The 22,150-nt window shown below is 43.8% G+C and overlaps 1 protein-coding gene across 7 annotated transcripts in view; it reads left to right on the top strand.

The window, feature by feature from the left end:
* The window catches only part of ARHGAP35 (Rho GTPase activating protein 35), a 149,433-nt gene that overhangs the window by 44,531 nt on the left and 82,752 nt on the right, over window positions 1-22,150 (top strand). For all 7 annotated transcript variants that reach the window (XR_010115260.1, XM_055237480.2, XM_063615752.1 and 4 more), the window contains exon 2: window positions 17,519-21,387. Coding sequence is in view for 6 of the 7 variants with exons in the window: in XM_055237480.2 (XP_055093455.1) it covers window positions 17,707-21,387 (3,681 nt within the window). In the remaining variant the exon portion in view is untranslated. The remainder of the gene's footprint in view (window positions 1-17,518; window positions 21,388-22,150) is intronic.

Here is a 22,150-nt window from a genome sequence, read left to right as displayed (position 1 = left end):
CTGTTCTTTTAAAGATAACTTGCTGCTCTAGGAGAGCAAGAGTATACATGTGAAGAAACGCGTGAGGCTGTGGGGATCCAGGCGATCTAGATTCCCTGGCAGCAGATATGTTGGCTTTCTCAGCTGTTGAATTTGAGTGCCCATTCCAAGGGTAGGGATTGATTGTTATCATTCTGATTATAATTGAATGCACTTAGGTTATCATTAGCCCCTAGAGACTTACCTATCTCCTTGAAGAACATCATTGTCCAGTGATCCTGCTGACAGATGAGAGCTGTCAAGATAGCTTGGCTGTGAGATGCCATTTAACTAGCTTTTATCTGTGTATGCTTTCCCTCCCCCTGCAAGATTTAATGACCTAGCTAGGAGAGAGTCTAGGCTTCCTGGCTCCTCTCCAAGTGTTCTACCACTAAAATGTTAATATTACCTTTCTCAGAATTCTTCTGAATCACTTGTTGGCACTGTAAGTGACTTTTTAAACTTTGATTTTGCCATTTTTGAGTCTGTTTGTACTAGGATTTTTTGCTGGAGGAATTTGAGCTGATTTGATTACTTAAAGAAGGCCTTTTCACTTACCTTTGCTTTTTAAAGTTGAGTAGCCTGTGATAGGTGGGAATGTTTCTGCCACCTGACATGTTAGTTGGCAAAGTAGTAGAGGCAGCCTTTAATAAAAGTCACTCTGGAAGAATATTAGTTGGGTACTTATCATTCTTGGCATTCTTATGGAATGATACAGGTTTATGGCCTTTTTATTAACTTCTTAAAATCAAATGATCTTTAATTAGAAGCAATCATATATAAAACTTTGTGACTCCAGACAACACTGGTGTTACTGTATTCTACTATGGAGTGGGGTTTGTGCCTGTAGGAATGCAGGTTTGGGTTAGGGGAGCGGAGAAAGGGGTGTGAGAAGTCCATATTGAACACACTGTACCCCGGTCTGTGCCATCTGCTCCCGGCTGCCTTACCGGTATGGAATGTGGACATACAGCTTTTGAGCCCAGCTGTACCTCGCTTGGCTTTTAGCTCTCATGATTCAACTGGCTGAGCTTAGCTTTCTGTTACAGCCAGTAAGGAAAATGGAGTTGAGCAGCCTGTTTTTTGAACTCAGGTAGTCATGAGGCTTGACAAGCCATGACACATATATTTTAATCACCACGGCCCCCTCTAATGTTTTAAATAAGACAGTAGAGGAATATTTACATTCAAGGAACAACAAGTTATCACAAAACTGCCCCCAACATACACAGCGAGAAAAATGCCACCTTATTCTATTGTGTATGATTCTTCACTGGGCAAAAAGTGCTCTTTATCTGAATGCAATCCATGATGTCCTCAATGAAGAAGACTAAAGGGTTGGTGTGTATGATACCGCATTTTGGTATGAACAAATTATATATGTTTCTGTGCCCACACCTGTACCCTTGAGGAGCGATAATAGCCAGAAGGGATCATGGTGTTAGAGATGGCAAAGCTAAGGCTCTGACAGGCTCTCTTAAGTTAAGGCCTTGACAGTGGATTTTCTGAGCAGAAAGCAGAAATCACAGATGGATTCAGGGGCCGGGGAGTGGTCTGTGGCATTGGGGAGATACATGCAATAGTGAAGGAACTGGGTTGAGACACCTACTCATCCCCAAACCCTGTCTTCATTCTGCACACAGTAATCACATTAGCTATGGTACAAGTTTCCCATAAGATTTTGACATAGTAAATGCCGTGGGAGTTCAGAGTCGGTCTGCTGACAAGGTTTTTATAATGGTGATGTACGTTGTTGTGCGTTGATTTTAAGACGATTCAAAAGAAAGTAGCTGCTATGTGCTCTTCCTAGGGCCATTCAGAGCCAGGGAGTGGGAGGTGAGGCCACGGAGGGAACCACTCAGTGGGTTTATCTTGGGCATTCTGTGCATGTGTAACTGAGAAAGGTATGTTGTTACCTAATGTATGCTTTTGATAATTTGGACCAAGAGACATGGTGTTCTGAATAGCAGCCAAATATATGAGGTCAAGGTGACTTCCTCTAGCAATTAGGACAGCTGTCATGGAAGAGTAGGCCAGACCTGTTTTCCTTCTTAAGTCTGAGGGCTAAACCAGTGATAAGAGATGACTCATTGATCTTCCTGATATTACTGGCCAAGCACTTTCTAAGGAATGACAATTGATAAGGAAGAACAAACTACTATTTTGGTCTCTTATCTAAGGGAAAATCATGAAGCTAGCACTTTATAGAAAATGCACTTATTCAGTTCCTTGTATGATCACAAATGTTTTCTTAGTTATTTTTGGGCTCCCCAACAGGATATGTTACTTATAGTTTGAAATTCGCCTTTTTTTTTCTCTGAAATGTATCTTGAAGTGTTGAGTGGTGGCTAGGTGCCATATAGAACATACAAGCAGAATTTTATAGAAGTATACATTTAGTGAGGGATGGAGATTATTGCTGTAATAAATGGGACTGGCTGGATGTCATTCTTTTTTGACCCCTTCCCCGTCACTTTGACTCTAGGGTCTTGATTAATGTGATCATCTCAGCAGAGTGTGGAGAGATAGCACTGGGATGGGGGTGGGAAGTGGGCGTGAAGCCTTTCTTAGGGCACAGACAGCTCTGACAGCAGTTTCTGGGACTGCCCTCCCCTCTCCCCTTCAACTTCCGCATCTGTGACGTGAGGGAGCTGGCTGCCAGCATTCCCAGCTTGGCCTGCCTTCCAGCGGCTTTCATTCAGAGACAGCAGATCATGTTCATCTGGAAGTTTTCTTAGTTGTTCATCTCAAGAAGAATCTTAGGAATTTTTTTCAAATCAGCCAGTTTTCCTCAGATTTTGCTTCTTCTTTATCTGCCCTGTTCCCTTGGCTAACTCCTCTGTCAGCGAGACACAGGGTCATCAGTTTAAGTATGGGAAGGAAATTATGGCCTTGAGCACAGGCAGAAAGCATCTGGCTCCCAGGCGCTTCCTGTGAGCCACCGTGAAATTACAAAGACTGGGCCTGACAAGGCTTTTCAAAGGAGCATCTCACACCACCACTGTGTAAGCATTTCCATGATTCCATCGTAAAGCAGTTGTTTTTCCTGGTGCTTATTATGACCAGGTTGGAGTTGGCCTTTACATGGGAAGCGTTTATCCAGTGGATGAGAGTGAAACAGCAGGACAGAGGTGGCGGGGGAGAGGGCGCAGATCGCTCTCAGAATTCCCTTCTCCAGCCCGGTCCTGACCAAGCCATACTTGCTCAGAAGCCTGTGGTTCCTCAGAGGATGAAGTCCAGACTGTCTTTAGCATGTCAGGGCCCTCCACAGACTTGCTCCCAGCGTCTCCCACCATATGTGCCTATGCTCCGCGTTCCTGTTCTCCAGCCAGGGCAGTGCGGGGGAGTGGAGGGATGAGAGCTGGGGGTGGTGTCAGGAGACCTGGGTTCTGGACTGGGGTTCATGTCTGTCTTGCTGAGTTATTTCCTTTCTCTCTGTCTCAGTAGTTACTAATCTGGATAGGCTTACCAAATGAGAGGAGGAGAAGAAAAGGTTTAGGGGACAGATTACAAGGCTCTTTCTGATTCTTGTCTCCTGGCCTAGCTTAGAAATTAGAACACCAAATGTCTGAGCATTTTTTTTTTTTTTTTTTTTTTTTTTTGAGACGGAGTCTCGCTGTGTCACCCAGGCACCCAGGCTGGAGTGCAGTGGCGCGATCTCGGCTCACTGCAAGCTCCGCCTCCCGGAGTCACGCCATTCTCCTGCCTCAGCCTCTCCGAGTAGCTGGGACTACAGGCGCCCGCCATCACGCCCGGCTAATTTTTTGTATTTTTAGTAGAGACGGGGTTTCACCGTGGTCTCGATCTCCTGACCTCGTGATCCACCCGCCTCGGCCTCCCAAAGTGCTGGGATTACAAGCGTGAGCCACCGCGCCCGGCTGTCTGAGCATTAAATGGTTTTTTGAACCATGAAGTTTTTTGAACTTCTTAAAAAAAAAAAAAAAAACACTGTAGGTTGGGCGTGGTGGCTCACGCCTATAATCTCAGCACTTTGGGAGGCTGAGGCAGGTGGATCAGGAGATCGAGGCCAGCCTGGCCAAGATTGTGAAACCTCATCTCCACTAAAAGTAGAACTTAAAACTTTTTTTTTTTTTTTTGATGGAGTCTCACTCTGTCGCCTAGGCTGGAGTGCAGTGGTGCGATCTCAGCTTACTGCCACCTCTGCCGCCAGGGTTCAAGAGATTCTCCTGCCTCAGCCTCCCGAGTAGCTGGGACTACAGGCTCCTGCCACCGCTCCCAGCTAATTTTTGTATTTTTTTTCCACTCCCCGAGACGGAGTCTTACTCTGTCACCCAGGCTGGAGTGCAGTGGCGCGATCTCAGCTCACTGCAACCTCTGCCTCCCAGGTTCAAATAATTCTGGTACCTCAGCCTCCTGAGTAGCTGGGACTACAGGCACATGCCACCATGCCTGGCTAATTTTTTTGTATTTTTAGTAGAGACGAGGTTTCACCATGTTGGCCAGGCTGTTCTCAAACCCCTAACCTCACATGATCCGCCCACCTCAGCCTCCCAAAGTGCTGGGATTACAGGCGGGAGCCACTGTGCCCAGCTAATTTTGTATTTTTAGTAGAGATGGGGTTTCACCATCTTGGCCAGGCTGGTCTTGAACTCCTGACCTCGTGATCCACCCGTGTCAGCCTCCCAAAGTGCTGGGATTACAGGCATGAGCCACCGTGCCCGGCCACATTTTTTTTTTTTTTTTTTTTAAACGTGAGACACCAACATACAAAACAGATCAAAAGCTAGGTAAGGTGGCTCACACCTGTAACTCCAGCACTTTGGGAGGCCAAGGCAAGAGGACTGCTTGAGCCCAGGAGTTCTACACCAGCCTAGGCTACATAGTGAGATCCTGTCTTTACAAAAAATAAAAATTAAAAAAATTAGGTGGGCATGGTGGCCCAGCTACTTGGGAGGCTTGGTGGGAGGATTGCTTGAGCCCAGGAAATCAAGGCTACAGTGAGCCATGATTGTGCCACTGTACTCCAGCCTGGGTGACAGAGTGAGACCCTGTCTCATAAAAATAAACAGAAACAGATCAAATTGGACTTGCTTTCTTGAGGCTGAAAGGTCTGACATGCCACCTGTTGAGTCTTAAAACCTGCCAGTTCCATCCAGGGCTCCCCAGGGCACTGCTTCTCTGCATTTCTTCCCTCTTGCTATGCAGCCAGGATTAGAGTCACCTGTTTGACATGACCCCAGGCAGGAGCCTAGTATAGAAGGGGGAGAGTGTATAGAAAAGTGTATAAAGTATGTACAGTTTGAACAACTATAAAGTGAATACCAATATAACTACTACCCAAGTCCAGAAATAGAACAGAAGCTCCACTTTGTATTTAGTATTTTCCTTGGTTCCATTCATTCTGTTTCTTAGCTTCTTAGCCTTAGCTTCAGTACAGATGCATTAGATAAAATAAAAGCCAACAGTCCTTTTTCTATCCTGTCTCCTTAGTCTCAAAGCAGGAATCCAAAACACTGCTTTCAAATACAGATGATAAATATTTGAGTAAGAAATAATATTTTGGCTGGGTGCAGTGGGTTACACCTGCAATCCCAGCACTTTGGGAGGCTCAGGTAGGCAGATCGCATGAGCCCAGGAGTTCGAGACTAGCCTGGGCACCATGGTAAAACCCCATCTCTACAAAAAATACAGAAGTTAGCCAGGCGCGATGGCACACCCCTGTAGTCCCAGCTGCTCTGGAGGCTGAGGTGAGAGGATTACCTGATCCTGGGGAGGTTGAGGCTTCAGTGAGCTGTGATTACACCATACTGGGCTCCAACCTGGGTGATAGAGTGAGACCCTGTCTAAAAAAAGAATCTTTTTTCTTAATAAAAAATATTAATAAGAAATATTTTATAATAAATTTTGTTTGTTTTTGAGACGGAGTCTCGCTGTCACCAGGCTGGAGTGCAGTGGCACAATCTCCGCTCACTGCAAGCTCTGCCTCCCGGGTTCACGCCATTCTCCTGCCTCAGCCTCCCAAGTAGCTGGGACTACAGGCACCCGCCACTATGCCCAGCTAATTTTTTTTGTATTTTTAGTAGAGACGGGGTTTCACCATGTTAGCCAGGATGGTCTTTAGCCAGGATGGTCTCGATCTCCTGACCTCGGCCTCCAGAGTGCTGGGACTACAGGCGTGAGCCCACGTCGGCCTCCCAGAGTGCTGGGATTACAGGTGTGAGCCACCGCACCCGGCCCTCATTCATTCTGTTTCTTAGCTTCTTTTTTTTTTTTGAGACGGAGTCTCGCTCTGTCCAGCAGTGGCGCAAACTCCGCTCACTGCAAGCTCCTCCTCCCAGGTTCATGCCATTCTCCTGTCTCAGCCTCCTGAGTAGCTGGGACTACAGGCGCCCACCACTATGCCCGGCTAATTTTTAGTAGAGACGGGGTTTCACCACGTTAGCCAGGATGGTCTCCATCTCCTGACCTCGTGATCTGCCTGCCTCTGCCTCCCAAAGTGCTGGGATTACAGGCGTGAGCCACTGGCCCTGTTTCTTAGCTTCTTAGACTGGCCTTAGCTTCAATACAGGTGCATTAGATAAAAGCCAACCATCCGTTTTAAAAGAAGGGTATACATGTGGTATAACTTTTATTACTTGCGATAGCCTGTTTTAGGACTGGCAGTTTACTGAATAATGCAAGTGAGTAGTGAAGAATAATTAGAAATAATGGGCTGAAATCCTCATGTTATCCTAACATGCCATCAGGGAATAGTAAGGCTTACTGTTGGACTCGAAGATAAGCTGACCCATTTTTCCCAATTGACAGAAATGCCTGTTTCTTCAGCACTGTCCTTTGTTGGTAAGGCACATTTGGCTGGACGCAGCCTCCACTCTTCTTGCGTCAGGGACATTTATATAGAGAATGTTCTTTCAAAAAGAACTTTTTTCCTAGTGAGAAGTTTTAAAAAAAATTAATAGATTATAACTGCCTAGAAACAACTGCTGGAATAGTTTTATAGGTTTTACTTACCATCTTGAAAATCAATGGAAAATTGGTCTTAATGCCAGGAAATTTCAAAGGTAAGACTCGGCTGTTTTTTTGTATCTTGACTTGGTAAGAATCTCAGCTCACTGTGGTAATGGTAATTATGCTGTGATACCTAGGCTTATTGGAGTGCCTCCAATTTCGAATTTGCCTTGGTTTTGTATTCCCTTTGACGTAGAATATTTTTACAGCTTATCAGAATCCTGGTTTTTGTTGTTGTTTTTCTTAATATAGGTAACTCAGAAATTATGCTAAATCAGTGAGAAAGACTTCTTAGCTTTTGATTTTGTCTTTGTTTATATTTGCCTTATACTTTGATCAGATAGCTTAATTAGAATTCCATAGTTACCTGGTAGAAAGCTGCTGAGGATAAAGCTTAAGGAAGTACTTTGGCTAAAAGTGGCTCCCTTTATTCATCAGGGGAATTTGATTTCATCCTGTGGATAACATAGCTTAGAAATTCTGTTTCTTTGGGACCAGCCTGTAGAGTTCTGCAAGCCTGTTAGCATGAGAACTGTGGCGGGGGAAAAATGGGCTACTTGCTGTATTTAGTGTGGGCTGCTGGGATGGTAAGGTAGCAACAGAGTTCTGTTTTCCTACCCTGGAATTCGGAAGAACCTTTAAGCAGGGATTGCATGGAGGTGGGGAGGACAAATCAAGAGGGGCAGGAGGGGACATTTGCAAAAATTATAAGTGGAATGTCAGAGAATCTTTCATAGCTACTCTTTAAAAATTAACTTTAGGGCCAAGAGTGGTGTGGCTCACGCCTGTAATCCCAACACTTTGGGAGGCTGAGGTGGGAGGAACGCTTGAGCACAGAAGTTCGAGACCACCCTGGGTAACATAGTGAGACCTCGTCTCTACAAAAAAATTTTAAAAATTAGCCGGCCGTGGTGGCATGCGCTTGTAGTCCCAGCTTGAGGTTGAGGTGGCAGAATCGCCTGAGACTTGGAGGTTGAGGCTGCAGTGAGCTGCGATTGCACCACCGCACTCCAGCCTGGGGAACAGACTGCGACCATATTTAAAAAACAAAAACAAAAAAACTTTAGGCCAGATTATTTTCAAAACAGCCATGTGAGTTACTAGCCCTTGAAAGTCTACTGATCCCTTTGTGGTTTCCTTTGGTCTTCCGGAGTGTGCTGCACATTGAATTTATAGAGCGTATAGTGAGAGCTGAATGCGCGTAATCAATATCCAAGAATCTGTTGCATGAGACAACGTGTTTCAAGACCAGATAGGCAAACACTGAAATCAGTCTTTCTAAAGATCCAGATGACCCATTTCAGAGACTGCCTGTACCCAGAGCCCTAGGGACATAGTGAGATTCCGTGGCTATGAGGAAATCTTCCTCTTACATTGGGTAGGAGTAAGTGTATGTAGCCTATACTAATGGGAACAACCACCCCACCAACACTGTTCTAGGCAAATGTCACTTTCTTTTTTCCCTTTGCAAATCCTGGTTTTGCATACCATCTCCACAATGTTATTATTTTATTTTTATGTTTTTTAGAGGTGAGGTCTTCCTGTATTGCCCAGGCTAGAGTGAAGTGGCTTTTCATAGATGTGATAATGGTATACTGCAGCCTTGAACTCCTGGGCTCAGGTGATCTTCCCACCTGAGCCCCCTGAGTAGCTGGGACTACAGGTGTGAGCCACCACACCCAGCTCAATGTTGTTATTTTAATTTGCATTGGACGGAAAGGTAGAAATATAATTGCTATATTCAAATGGAGTTTTTGTTTATGTAAGATGATTAACTCCTTAGACCGTGTTAATTTGTTGGGTGAGTAGTTAAGGTAACAGTGTACAACAATAAATAACTCAATGGGGTAAGAGATTATTAATATTGTTTTGAGATGGTATCTGTCACCCAGGCTATAGTGCAGTGATGTGATCATAGATCACTGTAACCTCAAACTTCTGGGCTCAAGCGATCCTCCTGCCTCACCCTTCCAAGTAGCTGGGACCACAGGCACATGCCACCATGCCTGGTTAATTTTTTATTTTTTTCTTTTATTTTTTTTGAGACAGAGTCTCACTCTGCTGCCCAGGCTGAAGTGCAGAAGTGCGATCTTGGCTCACTGCAACCTCTGCCTCCCGGGTTCAAGCCATCCTCCCACCTCAGCCTCCTGAGTAGCTAGGATTACATGCATGCACCACCTCACCCAGCGAATTTTTTTTGTGTGTGTATTTTTAGTAGAAATGGGGTTTCACCATGTTGGCCAGGCTGGTCTCAGACTCCTGACCTCAAGTGATCTGCCTACTTTGGCCTCCCAAAGTGCTGGGATTATAGGCGTGAGCCACCACACCTGGCCAATTTTTAAAATTTTTGAGACAGGGTTGCACTCTGTTGCTCAGGCTGGCGTTCAGTGGTGCAGTCTCAGCTCGCTGCAACCTCTGCCTCCGGGGCTCAAGTGATCCTCCCACTTCAGCTTCCCCAGTAGCTGGGACCACAGGTATGCACCACCACAGCCAGCTAATTATTTGTATTTTTTGTAGAGAAAGGGTTTTGCCATGTTGCCCAGGCTGGTCTTGAACTCCTGAGCTCAAGTGATCCACCCGCCTCAGCCTCCCAAAGTGTAGGGATTACAGGTGTGAGCCACCGTGCCCAGCCTAAATTTTTTGTAGAGAAGGGTTCTCACTGGTCTTGAACTCCTGGGCTCAAGCAGTCCTCCCACCTTGGCCTCCCAAAGTGCTGGGATTACAGGTGTGAGCCACTGCACCCTGCTCGATTATTTTCATGTTTGATTCTCAGAGTAAATATACAGCTTGTTGATAATCTGAGCCCCGACTGCCCATCTCATCTTCTGTCTCCCATTCTTAGAAACCCTTTTCCGGTCAATCTGTCCCAAAACATATTTAGTGCTTTCTCATTTTAGTCACTATTATTCATGCCTTTTATGTCACCTCTCCAAACTCTACCAGTCTTTTAAGAACCAATTCAAATTTTACTTCTGCCTGATGCCTTTCCCACTTACTCCAGATTGAATGATTTTTCTTTCTCTGGATCCCAGGAAATGGTCTATACCATTTATTGTCTTATGGTTTGGCTATTTTTTTTTAAGTATAAATATTGTATCTCAAGTAAATTATAAGATCCTCATCAGCAAAGACAGTACCCATTCCTTTTGTTTCATCACATTTTCTTTGCTATGTGAGTGTGCATTTGATTTGGGTGATGGACAGTTCAGTCCTTAATTCCAAAGATTATGGTAATACAAAAATGATTAACACTCTGAAATATGCAGAAAGGAGGGAATTTAGCTGCTGTATAACTAGGTCTATCAAATGGGGACCTTTCTCTTTTACTCAGCTTTAGAGATTCTGTTGTACTTGTTGAGTTTGATGGAATCCTTCTGTAAGATACTCTTCATGTGGTAAACAGATGAGTAGAATAAGGGTATTGCTTCAGATTCTGACAAATCATACACAGAAAATGAAAATGCCCTCTATATCTCACTCAGATTCAAAAAGATTATAATTCCCTTTTACACCTAAATGCCCTAACACATCATTTTTGCATATTACTAATTAAGGTTCTCTAAATTCATCTGGATTTTACAGATGAATGAATTGGATGAATAAGGACCTTGAACTCCACTTCCAACTTTTCTTCTCTAATTTATCTTTATTCAAAAGGAAAAACAAAAACCCTAAGAAAATTTACTTTAGCATTTATTAATATGAAAATGGAAGCATTGGGTTTTAAGAAAATGTTTTGCTTAAATTCAGTGGTTTAATAAGCCAGAGAATAGTGTTCCCTTCTTTTCTTTCTTTTTTTTTTTTTTTTTGAGACAGAATTTCACTCTTGTTGTCTAGGCTGGAGCGCAGTGGCACTCTCTCTGCTCACTGCAACCTCTGCCTCTAGGGTTCAAGTGATTCTTCTGTCTCAGCCTCCCGAGTAGCTAGGATTACTGGCGCCCACCACCATGCCTGGCTAATTTTTGTATTTTTAGTAGAGACGGAGTTTTACCATGATGGCCAGGCTGGTCTCAAACTCCTGACCTCAGGTGATCCACCTGCCTTGGCCTCCCAAAGTGCTGGGATTATAGGCATGAGTCACCGTGCCCAGCCAGTGTTCTCTTCTTTTTTTTTTTCTTTTTTTTTTTTTTTGAGACAGAGTCTCACTCTGTCACCCAGGCTGGAGTGCAGTGGCATGATCTCGGCTCACTGCAAGCTCGCCTCCCAGGTTCACGCCATTCTCCTGCCTCAGCCTCCTGAGTAGCTGGGACTACAGGCACCCGCCACCTCACCCAACTAATTTTTTTTTTATTTTTTTTAGTAGAGACGGGGTTTCACTGTGTTAGCCAGGTTGGTCTTGATCTCCTGACTTCGTGATCCGCCCGCCTCAGCCTCCCAAAGTGTTGGAATTACAGGCGTGAGCCACCGTGCCTGGTTGTGTTCTCTTCTTATTGAAACTTTTGTATCCCATCCTTCCTGGCCTGTTTGGTAAGTATTAATACATTCCTCTGGAACTTCCATGTCTACCTGACATGGAAAGTGCTTCCTACGTAGATATATTTCTTGTTCCACCCCTCCCACCCCGCAACTGAGTCTTTTCAAGTATCTACCAAATGCAAACATTTTAACCAGCTGCTAATGGGAACTCATAGCTTTGAAGACTTAGAAATGTAAGATGTTGAGAAATATGAGGTTTTAAGGAGGTTTAAAGAGTGCTTTTTTGCTTTCTGTTAGTTACGACATATATTTCCATTTATTTCCCCTATTGAGATTAAGGAAAATTGTGATAACAAGTATTTTACTTCCTTTGCTTGTAGTTCTGTATGAAATTATTTCCTTATAGTGTTATTAGCTGGTGGTGTTCTGTATGTGGTTATTTGAAACTCAGTGTGTTTTCAGAAGTTGTTGAATATTCTCAGGTAGAGATGGTAATTTTTATTATGGATAATGGTGGAAGATTTATGTCTTAGGGGGCATTCTAGATTACGGAGCACACAAACATTTCCTACTTCGGGGAGAGGGGGATGAGGTTGCTGTGTTGGAAGGGTGATACACACACTTCCAGGCGTATGCTGATAGAGCTGTTGACAGTATGAACTTTCCCAGTCATAGTAAATCTGGGATCACAGTGGCATTTCTAGGTCCTACAAAAATGTGTGCTATCTTGGGAATGTTACCACTTCTTGCCCTGAGTGTTTCACAGAGGTGTTAAAAAAGAAAACACCCTCCTTCTACCTTCCAGTTGAGGCATTCTGGTAGGGAGCTTGTGTCTTGGTTAAACAAATCACAAACAACTCTAGATGCTTGGTGACAGTCTGAAGAAGGCACGTAGATATTTGCATTATGTTTTATTACAGCATGTATTTGTGACTGAGAAACCAAAATACTTCTGAAGTATTTTCCTCTCTGAAGTAGTTGACTCTTGGCATAAAATGGGAAACTATGAAGTCCTGTGTTTCTATTTTTCTAATGTAAATATCTCTGTACAGCTCAAAGATAAAAAGTAGTTACCATTTTTAAAGGATCCTTTTTTCCCCTCTGTTTTAACTCTTCCATTTAAAAAGGATTAGCACTGGAAAATTATTAGAATGAACATTCAGATTCTGTTGTGTGTCTTAGTTGCCTGCTAAGAACACTGGTTCCCATCAGATTGAAACTCTAAAGACATTGTGAAGTCTGGATATGCCCTGTCTCCTACTTTCTCTTTCTTTGTGGCCTTCAGATCATTAAATTTAGTGACTCAGCTAATTTTTTTTACCCACCTCTTAGAAAAGTTGAATGTATTTGTGACCAAGCACTTAAAGTTATTTCCTTTAAACCAAGTGTTTGAGATGTTTTTAGATTTATAACAGTCTTTGTTTATCGTGTAATTCAGTCCAATTGAGGAACTAGTAAAACTGCATTATCCAGACATCAAAGCTAAGAAGAGTATACTTACACCAAGAAACTTATTAGGTTTCTAACAAGTGGAAAGTTACTAAGTGTCCCAAAATTAACCACTTCCATGCCAGCTGATTTTCACTTTTTGTAGCTATTTTAATGATCAGCAGCATTCTGGGTTTAAAAATAATAGTCATGGCTGGGCACAGTGGCTCATGCCTATGATCCCAGCACTTTGGGAGGCTGAGGTGTGAGTGGGAGGATTGCTTGAGGTCAGGAGTTTGAGACCAGCCTGGGCAACATAGCAAGACCCCATTTCTAAATAATAATAATAATAATAATAATAATAAATTAGCCAGGCATGATGGCTTGCACCTGTAGTCCCAGCTACTTGGGATGCTGAAGTGGTAGGATCACTTGAGCCCAGCAGTTGGAGGCTGCAGTGAGCTATGATTACACCACTGCACTCCAGCATGGGTGACAGAGCAAGACTCCATCTCATAAAATAAAATAATCAGTTCTACATTTTTCAGAGTTGAGTGTTGCTTTCTTTAGCATCCTTCTAATAACTGAAAATATGCCATTAAAAAATATAACCAAGGTGTTGAATGGATAATACATTTTAGTTCATTTCAAAATAGAGCCAGTATCTTTATTTCTTGAGGTTTGAGAGCAGGCTGGTGTTTTGTTCTGTTTTTCCTTCAGATTTCTGTGAAGGGATAGATATCAGACCCACTTTACAGAGAACAGTTGAGTCACAGACAAGGGATGACTTGCCAATTGCATGCAGCAGTCACTTTAAGTAGGACCAATGCTACCAAGTTGCATTTCAAGATTGGTAACCTTAAGACCTGACAGACCCTGGGGTCAGGAATTGATAGAGAAGGACTCTGTTAGATGAGGACCCATGACTTCCTTAACCCTTCATCAGCACTCCTGTCTGAAGCTCTGTTAAACCTAAGTTTCTTCATGGATTGAAACAAAATTATATGTGCATATTACAGAGTAATTGATTTTGTACAGATACTTACTTTAGGTATTTCAGAGGATGTGTGTAAACATGCTTTAGATATTCATAAGCATCGTGTAATTTTGTTTATGTAAGCAATCGCCTAGAAAAGTAGAGGATGGGAAAGGTTTATTTTTCTTTCCCGTGGATACCCTGCTTGTTCCTGCTGAATTCTAGAACATGGCATCTTTAGGAACATGCCGTTATCTGGAGGCAGTTGCCTACAGTCATTGAGATTTTTCTTTTTAAAATGGTCAGTTTTTGCATACTACATCTAGTCACATTTTGTTTCTATAGAGGGTTTGGCTTTCTGGGATATTGGAAGGAAGCTATGGATGTTTGGAAAAGGTCTGTGACCTTTTGAGGTTATCATCACAGGGGACAATTGCACTCTCCCATTCATTGCTCCCTGGTGTCAGTCAGAATAATGCATGGTAGTCTGACTTCCAGTGGCATTTCTTATGCGATAGGCTCACAAAAACATATTGAGGTCATGGCAAGGCTAGGTTCCTACAGACATAAATGAGATTCAGAAGAAAATTGCTCTGTTCATTTCAGATTCTCCTCTTTGTGGTTGTCTTGGGAAAATGTTCATTTGGCTGCAGGTTCAGTGCTTGCACAGTTATACTGGAGTGTCTAAGTAAACTGCAGTGCAGCATAAACTGTCGTAGCTGGAAAGTTGCTAAAGACTGTAAGCCATAACACTGTGTTTAACTTAAGCTGTTAAAACTTTAGGTTCTTTAAGGTGCCACTTTTTTGGCCACATTCTGTGGTCCCCCATAGCCTTCAGGAAGGAATCCAAACTCTTTTTTTTTTTTTTTTTTTTAAGATGGAGTCTTGCTCTGTCACCAAGGCTGGAGTGCAGTGGCGTGTCTCGGCTCACTGCAAGCTCCGCCTCCTGGGTTCACTCCATTCTCCTGTCTCAGCCTCCTGAGTAGCTGGGACTACAGGCTCCCACCTCCACGCCCAGCTAATTTTTTGTATTTTTAGTGGAGACGGGGTTTCACCATGTTAGCCAGGATGGTCTCGATCTCCTGACCTCGTGATCCACCCGCCTCGGCCTCCCAAAGTGTTGGGATTACAGGTGTGGGCCACCGTGCCCGGCAAAGGAATCCAAACTCTTAAAGTGGTTGATCTAGTCCCTGATTCCTTGCTAATGCATCTTACCCATTCTTTCCCCACACACACTTTGTTCCAGCTGGTTCTCCCAACTGGCAGTGCTTTTTTTCGCGGAGGGAAAGGTCTGTGCACACTCTGTCCCTCTGTCTTAAATGCACTTCATACTTCAGGTCTCCCCTGAGATGGAACTTCCTACAGAAAGGCTTTCCCAAATCTGAAAGGCTGGGCTTGGGGACCTTTTAATATGCTGAATCATCATTCAGTTATTGATTGTTTCAGTGAATATTTGTGTCAAGCACTGTGTCATAGGCTGAGGACACAGAATAGAACTAGACAGGGGACAGGCCTCACAGAGCTTGCATTCTTGTCAGGGAAACCATCTCGTATTTACACACTTAATTTTTTTCTTATTTGGAAATGATTGAAAACTTGTAAAAACAGCACAAAGGAATATCCTATATGCTTTACCCAGATTCATCTATTTTTTTTTCAGATTCACGTGTTGTTAACAATGTACCACCCCATTTGTGTTCTTACTCTTTCTGTATACATAATTTTTGGAGTGGGATCAGTTACATACATTATGGCCCTTCCCCTCAAAATACTAAGGTGTGAATTTCCTAAAAGTGGAGATATTTTCACATGATAGATTTTATAGATTTACATTGATAAAATATTTTATTTGGGAGGGTTTATCCTTCCTGCATTTCTTTTTTTTTTTTTCAATCTTTTCTTTACTGTGTTAAAATACACAAAACATAAAACTTGCCATTTTAATCATTTTTAACTATACAGTTCAGCGCTATTAAATACTTTCACGTTATGCAACTATTTCTGTAACTCTTTCCATCTTGTAAAACCGAAACTGTATACCCATTAAGCAGTAACTTTTCATTCCCACTTTCCCCAGCCCCTGACAACCACTGTTCTACTTTCTGTCTCTATGAGTTTGACTATGAGTTTGACTGCATATAAGTGGAATCATATAGTATTTGTCTTTTTGCGACTGGCTTATTTCACTTGGCACAATCAAGATTCAGCCATGTTGTCAGAATTTCCTTCCCTTTAAAGGCTGAATAGGCCAGACATGATGGCTTACGCCTGTAATCCCAGAACTTTAAGAGGCCAAGGCAGGCAAATCACCTGAGCCTAGGAGTTTGAGACCAGCCCGGGCAACATGGTGAAACCTCGTCTCTACTAAAAATACAAAAGTTAGCTGGGCACGGTGGCACATGCCTGTAATCCCAGCTACTGGCGAGGCTGAGGAAGGAGAATCACTTGAACCCGGGAGGCGGAGGTTGCACTGAGCCAAGATCGCACCACTGCACTCCAGCCTGGGCTACAGAGCAGGACTCTGTCTCAAAAAATAAAATAAAAATAAAGGTTGAATAATATTATATTGTATGTATATATCACATTTTGCTTATCCATTCATGAGTAGGTGGATACTTTGGATTGCTTCCATGTTTTGTTGTTGTTGCTGTTTTTTTTTTTTTTTTTGAGACGGAGTCTCGCTCTGTCGCCCAGGCTGGAGTGCAGTGGCGCAATCTCGGCTCACTGCAAGCTCCGCCTCCTGGGTTCACGCCATTCTCCTGCCTCAGCCTCTCCGAGTAGCTGGGACTACAAGCGCCCGCCACCACGCCCGGCTAATTTTTTTGTATTTTTTTTAGTAGAGATGGGGTTTCACTGTGGTCTCGATCTCCTGACCTCGTGATCCACCCGCCTCGGCCTCCCAAAGTGCTGGGATTACAAGCGTGAGCCACCACGCCCAGCCTGTTGTTGCTGTTTTGAGACAGAGTCTCACTCTGTTGCCCAGGCTGGAGTGCAGTGATGCGATTTCAGCTCACCGCAACCACCGCCTCCCAGGTTCAAATGATTCTCCTGCCTCAGCCTCCCAAGTAGCTGGGATTACAGGCACATGTCACCACGCCCAGCTAATTTTTGTATTTTTAGTACAGACGGGGTTTCACCATGTTGGCCAGGCTGGTCTCGAACTCCTGACCTCAGGTGATCCACCCACCTTGGCCTCCCAAAGTTCTGGAATTACAGGCATAAGCTACCGCGCCCGGCCCAGGTTCCTGTTTTTTGCAATGGGTTTATAATTCATTACCATACTTAATTATTTTGGCGCTCAAATTGTCCCAAAGTTGGCCAATGGGAGCCCCTTCAGGCTGGCTTCTGTGTCCTTGTGAGATGCTCCATTGTTTTTTTTCTTGCATAAAAAGATGTTCCAGGCTCATCTTGTCCCTGTCCTGCCCTCACCCTGGAATCAGCCCTTTTTCCGGGGAGCCCTCACACACTTGTTTTAGCACTTAGCACACTGCTTACTTATGTTTTCCTCCATTGGACTAGATTGTACCTCTCTGAGGACACATAGATGTGAGTCTTATTTGCTCTTGTATCTTCACCCAGCACAAGGCCTGACACATGAGATGTTTACTAAATATTTGTTGAATAAAAAATTAATTTTTACTGTAGTTAATTGATTAAAATTTGGTTCTAAAATTATGATGCTGATGGGTTTTCTTTTTTTTCCCCATCTAGGAAGAAATGTTGGCTATTTGGCGATGAGAGGTGGTGAACAGTGACCATACTGGTATACAACACTATGGGACCTGGTGTTTTTGCTGCATGTCCAGCCCACCCCCACTAATAATGTAGGAAGCCGTCTGGTCCATTGGAAACACTAATCTGATCTTGGAAGTGGCTGATCGTGGCAGGATGTGTCGACGATGATGATGGCAAGAAAGCAAGATGTCCGAATTCCCACCTACAACATCAGTGTGGTGGGATTATCTGGGACTGAGAAGGAAAAGGGCCAGTGTGGGATTGGAAAGTCTTGTTTGTGCAACCGCTTCGTGCGCCCGAGTGCTGACGAGTTTCACTTGGACCATACCTCCGTCCTCAGCACCAGTGACTTTGGAGGGCGAGTGGTCAATAATGACCACTTTCTCTACTGGGGAGAAGTTAGCCGCTCCCTGGAGGATTGTGTGGAATGTAAGATGCACATTGTGGAGCAGACTGAATTTATTGATGATCAGACTTTTCAACCTCATCGAAGCACGGCCCTGCAGCCCTATATCAAGAGAGCTGCTGCAACCAAGCTCGCATCAGCTGAAAAACTCATGTACTTTTGCACTGATCAGCTGGGGCTGGAGCAGGACTTTGAGCAGAAACAAATGCCAGACGGAAAGCTGCTGGTTGATGGTTTTCTTCTTGGTATCGATGTTAGCAGGGGCATGAATAGGAACTTTGATGACCAGCTCAAGTTTGTCTCCAATCTCTACAATCAGCTTGCAAAAACAAAAAAGCCCATAGTGGTGGTCCTGACTAAGTGTGACGAAGGTGTTGAGCGGTACATTAGAGATGCACATACTTTTGCCTTAAGCAAAAAGAACCTCCAGGTTGTGGAGACCTCAGCGAGATCCAATGTAAACGTGGACTTGGCTTTCAGCACCTTAGTGCAACTCATTGATAAAAGTCGGGGAAAGACAAAAATCATTCCTTATTTTGAAGCTCTCAAGCAGCAGAGTCAGCAGATAGCTACAGCAAAAGACAAGTATGAGTGGCTGGTGAGTCGCATTGTGAAAAACCACAATGAGAACTGGCTGAGTGTCAGCCGAAAGATGCAGGCCTCTCCAGAATACCAGGACTATGTCTACCTGGAAGGGACTCAGAAAGCCAAGAAGCTGTTTCTACAGCACATCCACCGCCTCAAGCATGAGCATATCGAGCGTAGGAGAAAGCTGTACCTGGCAGCCCTGCCATTAGCTTTTGAAGCTCTTATACCTAATCTAGATGAAATAGACCACCTAAGCTGCATAAAAGCCAAAAAGCTCTTAGAAACCAAGCCAGAATTCTTGAAGTGGTTTGTTGTGCTTGAAGAGACACCATGGGATGCCACCAGCCACATTGACAACATGGAAAACGAACGGATTCCCTTTGATTTAATGGATACCGTCCCTGCAGAGCAGCTGTATGAGGCCCACTTAGAGAAGCTAAGGAACGAAAGGAAAAGAGTTGAGATGAGAAGGGCGTTTAAAGAAAACCTGGAGACCTCTCCTTTCATAACTCCTGGAAAGCCTTGGGAAGAGGCCCGTAGTTTTATTATGAATGAGGATTTCTACCAGTGGCTGGAAGAATCTGTGTACATGGATATTTATGGCAAACACCAAAAGCAAATTATAGATAAAGCAAAGGAAGAATTTCAGGAGTTACTTTTGGAATATTCAGAATTGTTTTATGAACTGGAGCTGGATGCTAAGCCCAGCAAGGAGAAGATGGGTGTTATTCAGGATGTCCTGGGAGAGGAACAGCGATTTAAAGCATTACAAAAGCTCCAAGCAGAGCGTGATGCCCTTATTCTGAAACACATTCATTTTGTGTACCACCCAACAAAGGAGACATGCCCCAGCTGCCCAGCTTGTGTGGACGCTAAGATTGAGCACTTGATTAGTTCTCGGTTTATCCGGCCATCTGACCGGAATCAGAAAAATTCACTCTCTGACCCTAACATTGATAGAATCAACTTGGTTATATTGGGCAAAGACGGCCTTGCCCGAGAGTTGGCCAATGAGATTCGAGCTCTTTGTACAAATGATGACAAGTATGTGATAGATGGTAAAATGTATGAGCTTTCCCTGAGGCCAATAGAGGGGAATGTCAGGCTTCCTGTGAACTCTTTCCAGACGCCAACATTTCAGCCCCACGGCTGTCTCTGCCTTTACAATTCAAAGGAATCGCTATCCTATGTAGTGGAAAGTATAGAGAAGAGTAGAGAGTCCACGCTGGGCCGGCGGGATAATCATTTAGTCCATCTCCCCCTTACATTAATTTTGGTTAACAAGAGAGGAGACACCAGTGGAGAGACTCTGCATAGCTTAATACAGCAAGGTCAACAAATTGCTAGCAAACTTCAGTGTGTCTTTCTCGACCCTGCTTCTGCTGGCATTGGTTACGGACGCAACATTAATGAAAAGCAAATCAGTCAAGTTTTGAAGGGACTCCTGGACTCTAAGCGTAACTTAAACCTGGTCAGTTCTACTGCTAGCATCAAAGATTTGGCTGATGTTGATCTGCGAATTGTTATGTGTCTGATGTGTGGAGATCCTTTTAGTGCAGATGACATACTTTTTCCTGTCCTTCAGTCCCAAACCTGTAAATCTTCTCATTGTGGAAGCAACAACTCTGTTTTACTTGAACTACCAATCGGACTGCACAAGAAGCGGATTGAACTGTCTATTCTTTCATACCATTCCTCCTTTAGCATCAGAAAGAGCCGGTTGGTTCATGGGTACATTGTTTTTTATTCAGCCAAACGTAAGGCCTCTTTGGCTATGTTACGTGCCTTTCTTTGTGAAGTGCAGGATATTATCCCTATTCAGCTTGTAGCACTCACTGATGGCGCCGTAGATGTCCTGGACAATGACTTAAGTAGGGAACAGCTGACTGAGGGGGAGGAGATTGCTCAAGAAATTGACGGAAGGTTCACAAGCATCCCCTGTAGTCAACCCCAGCATAAACTTGAGATCTTTCACCCGTTTTTTAAAGATGTGGTGGAAAAAAAGAACATAATCGAGGCTACTCACATGTATGATAATGCTGCCGAGGCCTGTAGCACCACCGAAGAGGTGTTTAACTCCCCCCGGGCAGGATCACCGCTCTGCAACTCAAACCTACAGGATTCGGAAGAAGATATCGAGCCATCTTACAGCCTGTTTCGAGAAGACACATCACTGCCTTCTCTGTCCAAAGACCATTCTAAGCTCTCTATGGAACTGGAGGGAAATGATGGGCTGTCTTTCATTATGAGCAATTTTGAGAGTAAACTGAACAACAAAGTACCTCCGCCAGTCAAACCAAAGCCTCCTGTCCATTTTGAAATTACAAAGGGGGATCTATCTTATTTAGACCAAGGCCATAGGGATGGACCGAGGAAGTCTGTGTCTTCTAGCCCCTGGCTGCCTCAGGATGGGTTTGATCCTTCTGACTATGCTGAACCCATGGATGCTGTGGTGAAGCCAAGGAATGAAGAAGAAAACATATACTCCGTGCCCCATGACAGCACCCAAGGCAAAATCATCACCATTCGGAATATCAACAAAGCCCAGTCCAACGGCAGTGGGAATGGTTCTGACAGTGAAATGGACACCAGCTCTTTAGAGCGAGGGCGTAAGGTTTCCATCGTGAGCAAGCCAGTGCTGTACAGGACGAGATGCACCCGGCTGGGGCGGTTTGCTAGTTACCGGACCAGCTTCAGCGTAGGGAGTGATGATGAACTGGGGCCCATCCGAAAGAAAGAGGAGGATCAGGCATCCCAGGGTTATAAAGGGGACAATGCCGTCATTCCATACGAAACAGACGAAGACCCGCGGAGAAGAAATATTCTTCGCAGCCTAAGGAGGAACACTAAGGTAAGACACCAGTCTAGGATTAGTCATAGTGTTTTGTACAGCGTCTCGGTGAGGGTTGATTGATGATTTTTCAGGGACAACCTATTATGGTAAAAAAAAACTGCCCTGTGTGTATTTGACTTAGCATAAAAAAGCAGTGCCTCAATTAGCTACTACTATTGGCAGCTATCAAGTAGTTAGGACTTTGGATAGATAGTCTGAGTTGTTGTTGTTGCCTAAAACAATAGTTAATTAATTAGCAAAATGAGGAGATAATGCAGAACTTGTCAGTGTCTTGACAAGTGGCCAAGCGCAGTGACAATACACTTGCTCTCCCTTCACTGAAACACCAGAACTCAAAACTGCTTGCCACAGTCTCTCACTGCTAAACATAACATTTCATCCATACATCTCTTAAATGATCCTTCCTCCCTTGCTGATCTGTAAAGGTTACCGCATTTGAGATTGGTGAAGAATTGGATGATTATTTGCACGCGCAAATCAGTGACGAGTCTTTGAGTACATAAATGAAAAAAGAGAATCTTGCCACTGAGTTATAAACCTGTCCCGTATTTGTTAAATTGGAATACCATCCAGCTCTATTATTTTATCTTCAAGGGAGTTGCTGCTGTTATCAGTTAGAAACTCGGATTTTATTTAGGGATCACAAATGGTGCAGGGAGGGAAAAGAAAAGGTTAACTGTATACATTATAAACATTGGGCCTACTCGTCATATGTAGAGACAGGAGCAAATGAAGTCTCTCTTTTTTTTTTTTTTTTTTG

Source organism: Symphalangus syndactylus, chromosome 13 (genome assembly GCF_028878055.3).
Source record: "Symphalangus syndactylus isolate Jambi chromosome 13, NHGRI_mSymSyn1-v2.1_pri, whole genome shotgun sequence".
Classification (NCBI taxonomy): domain Eukaryota; kingdom Metazoa; phylum Chordata; class Mammalia; order Primates; family Hylobatidae; genus Symphalangus; species Symphalangus syndactylus.
The sequence above is the reverse complement of the archived record's forward strand: the minus strand, read 5'-3'. Positions and strand labels throughout refer to the sequence as shown.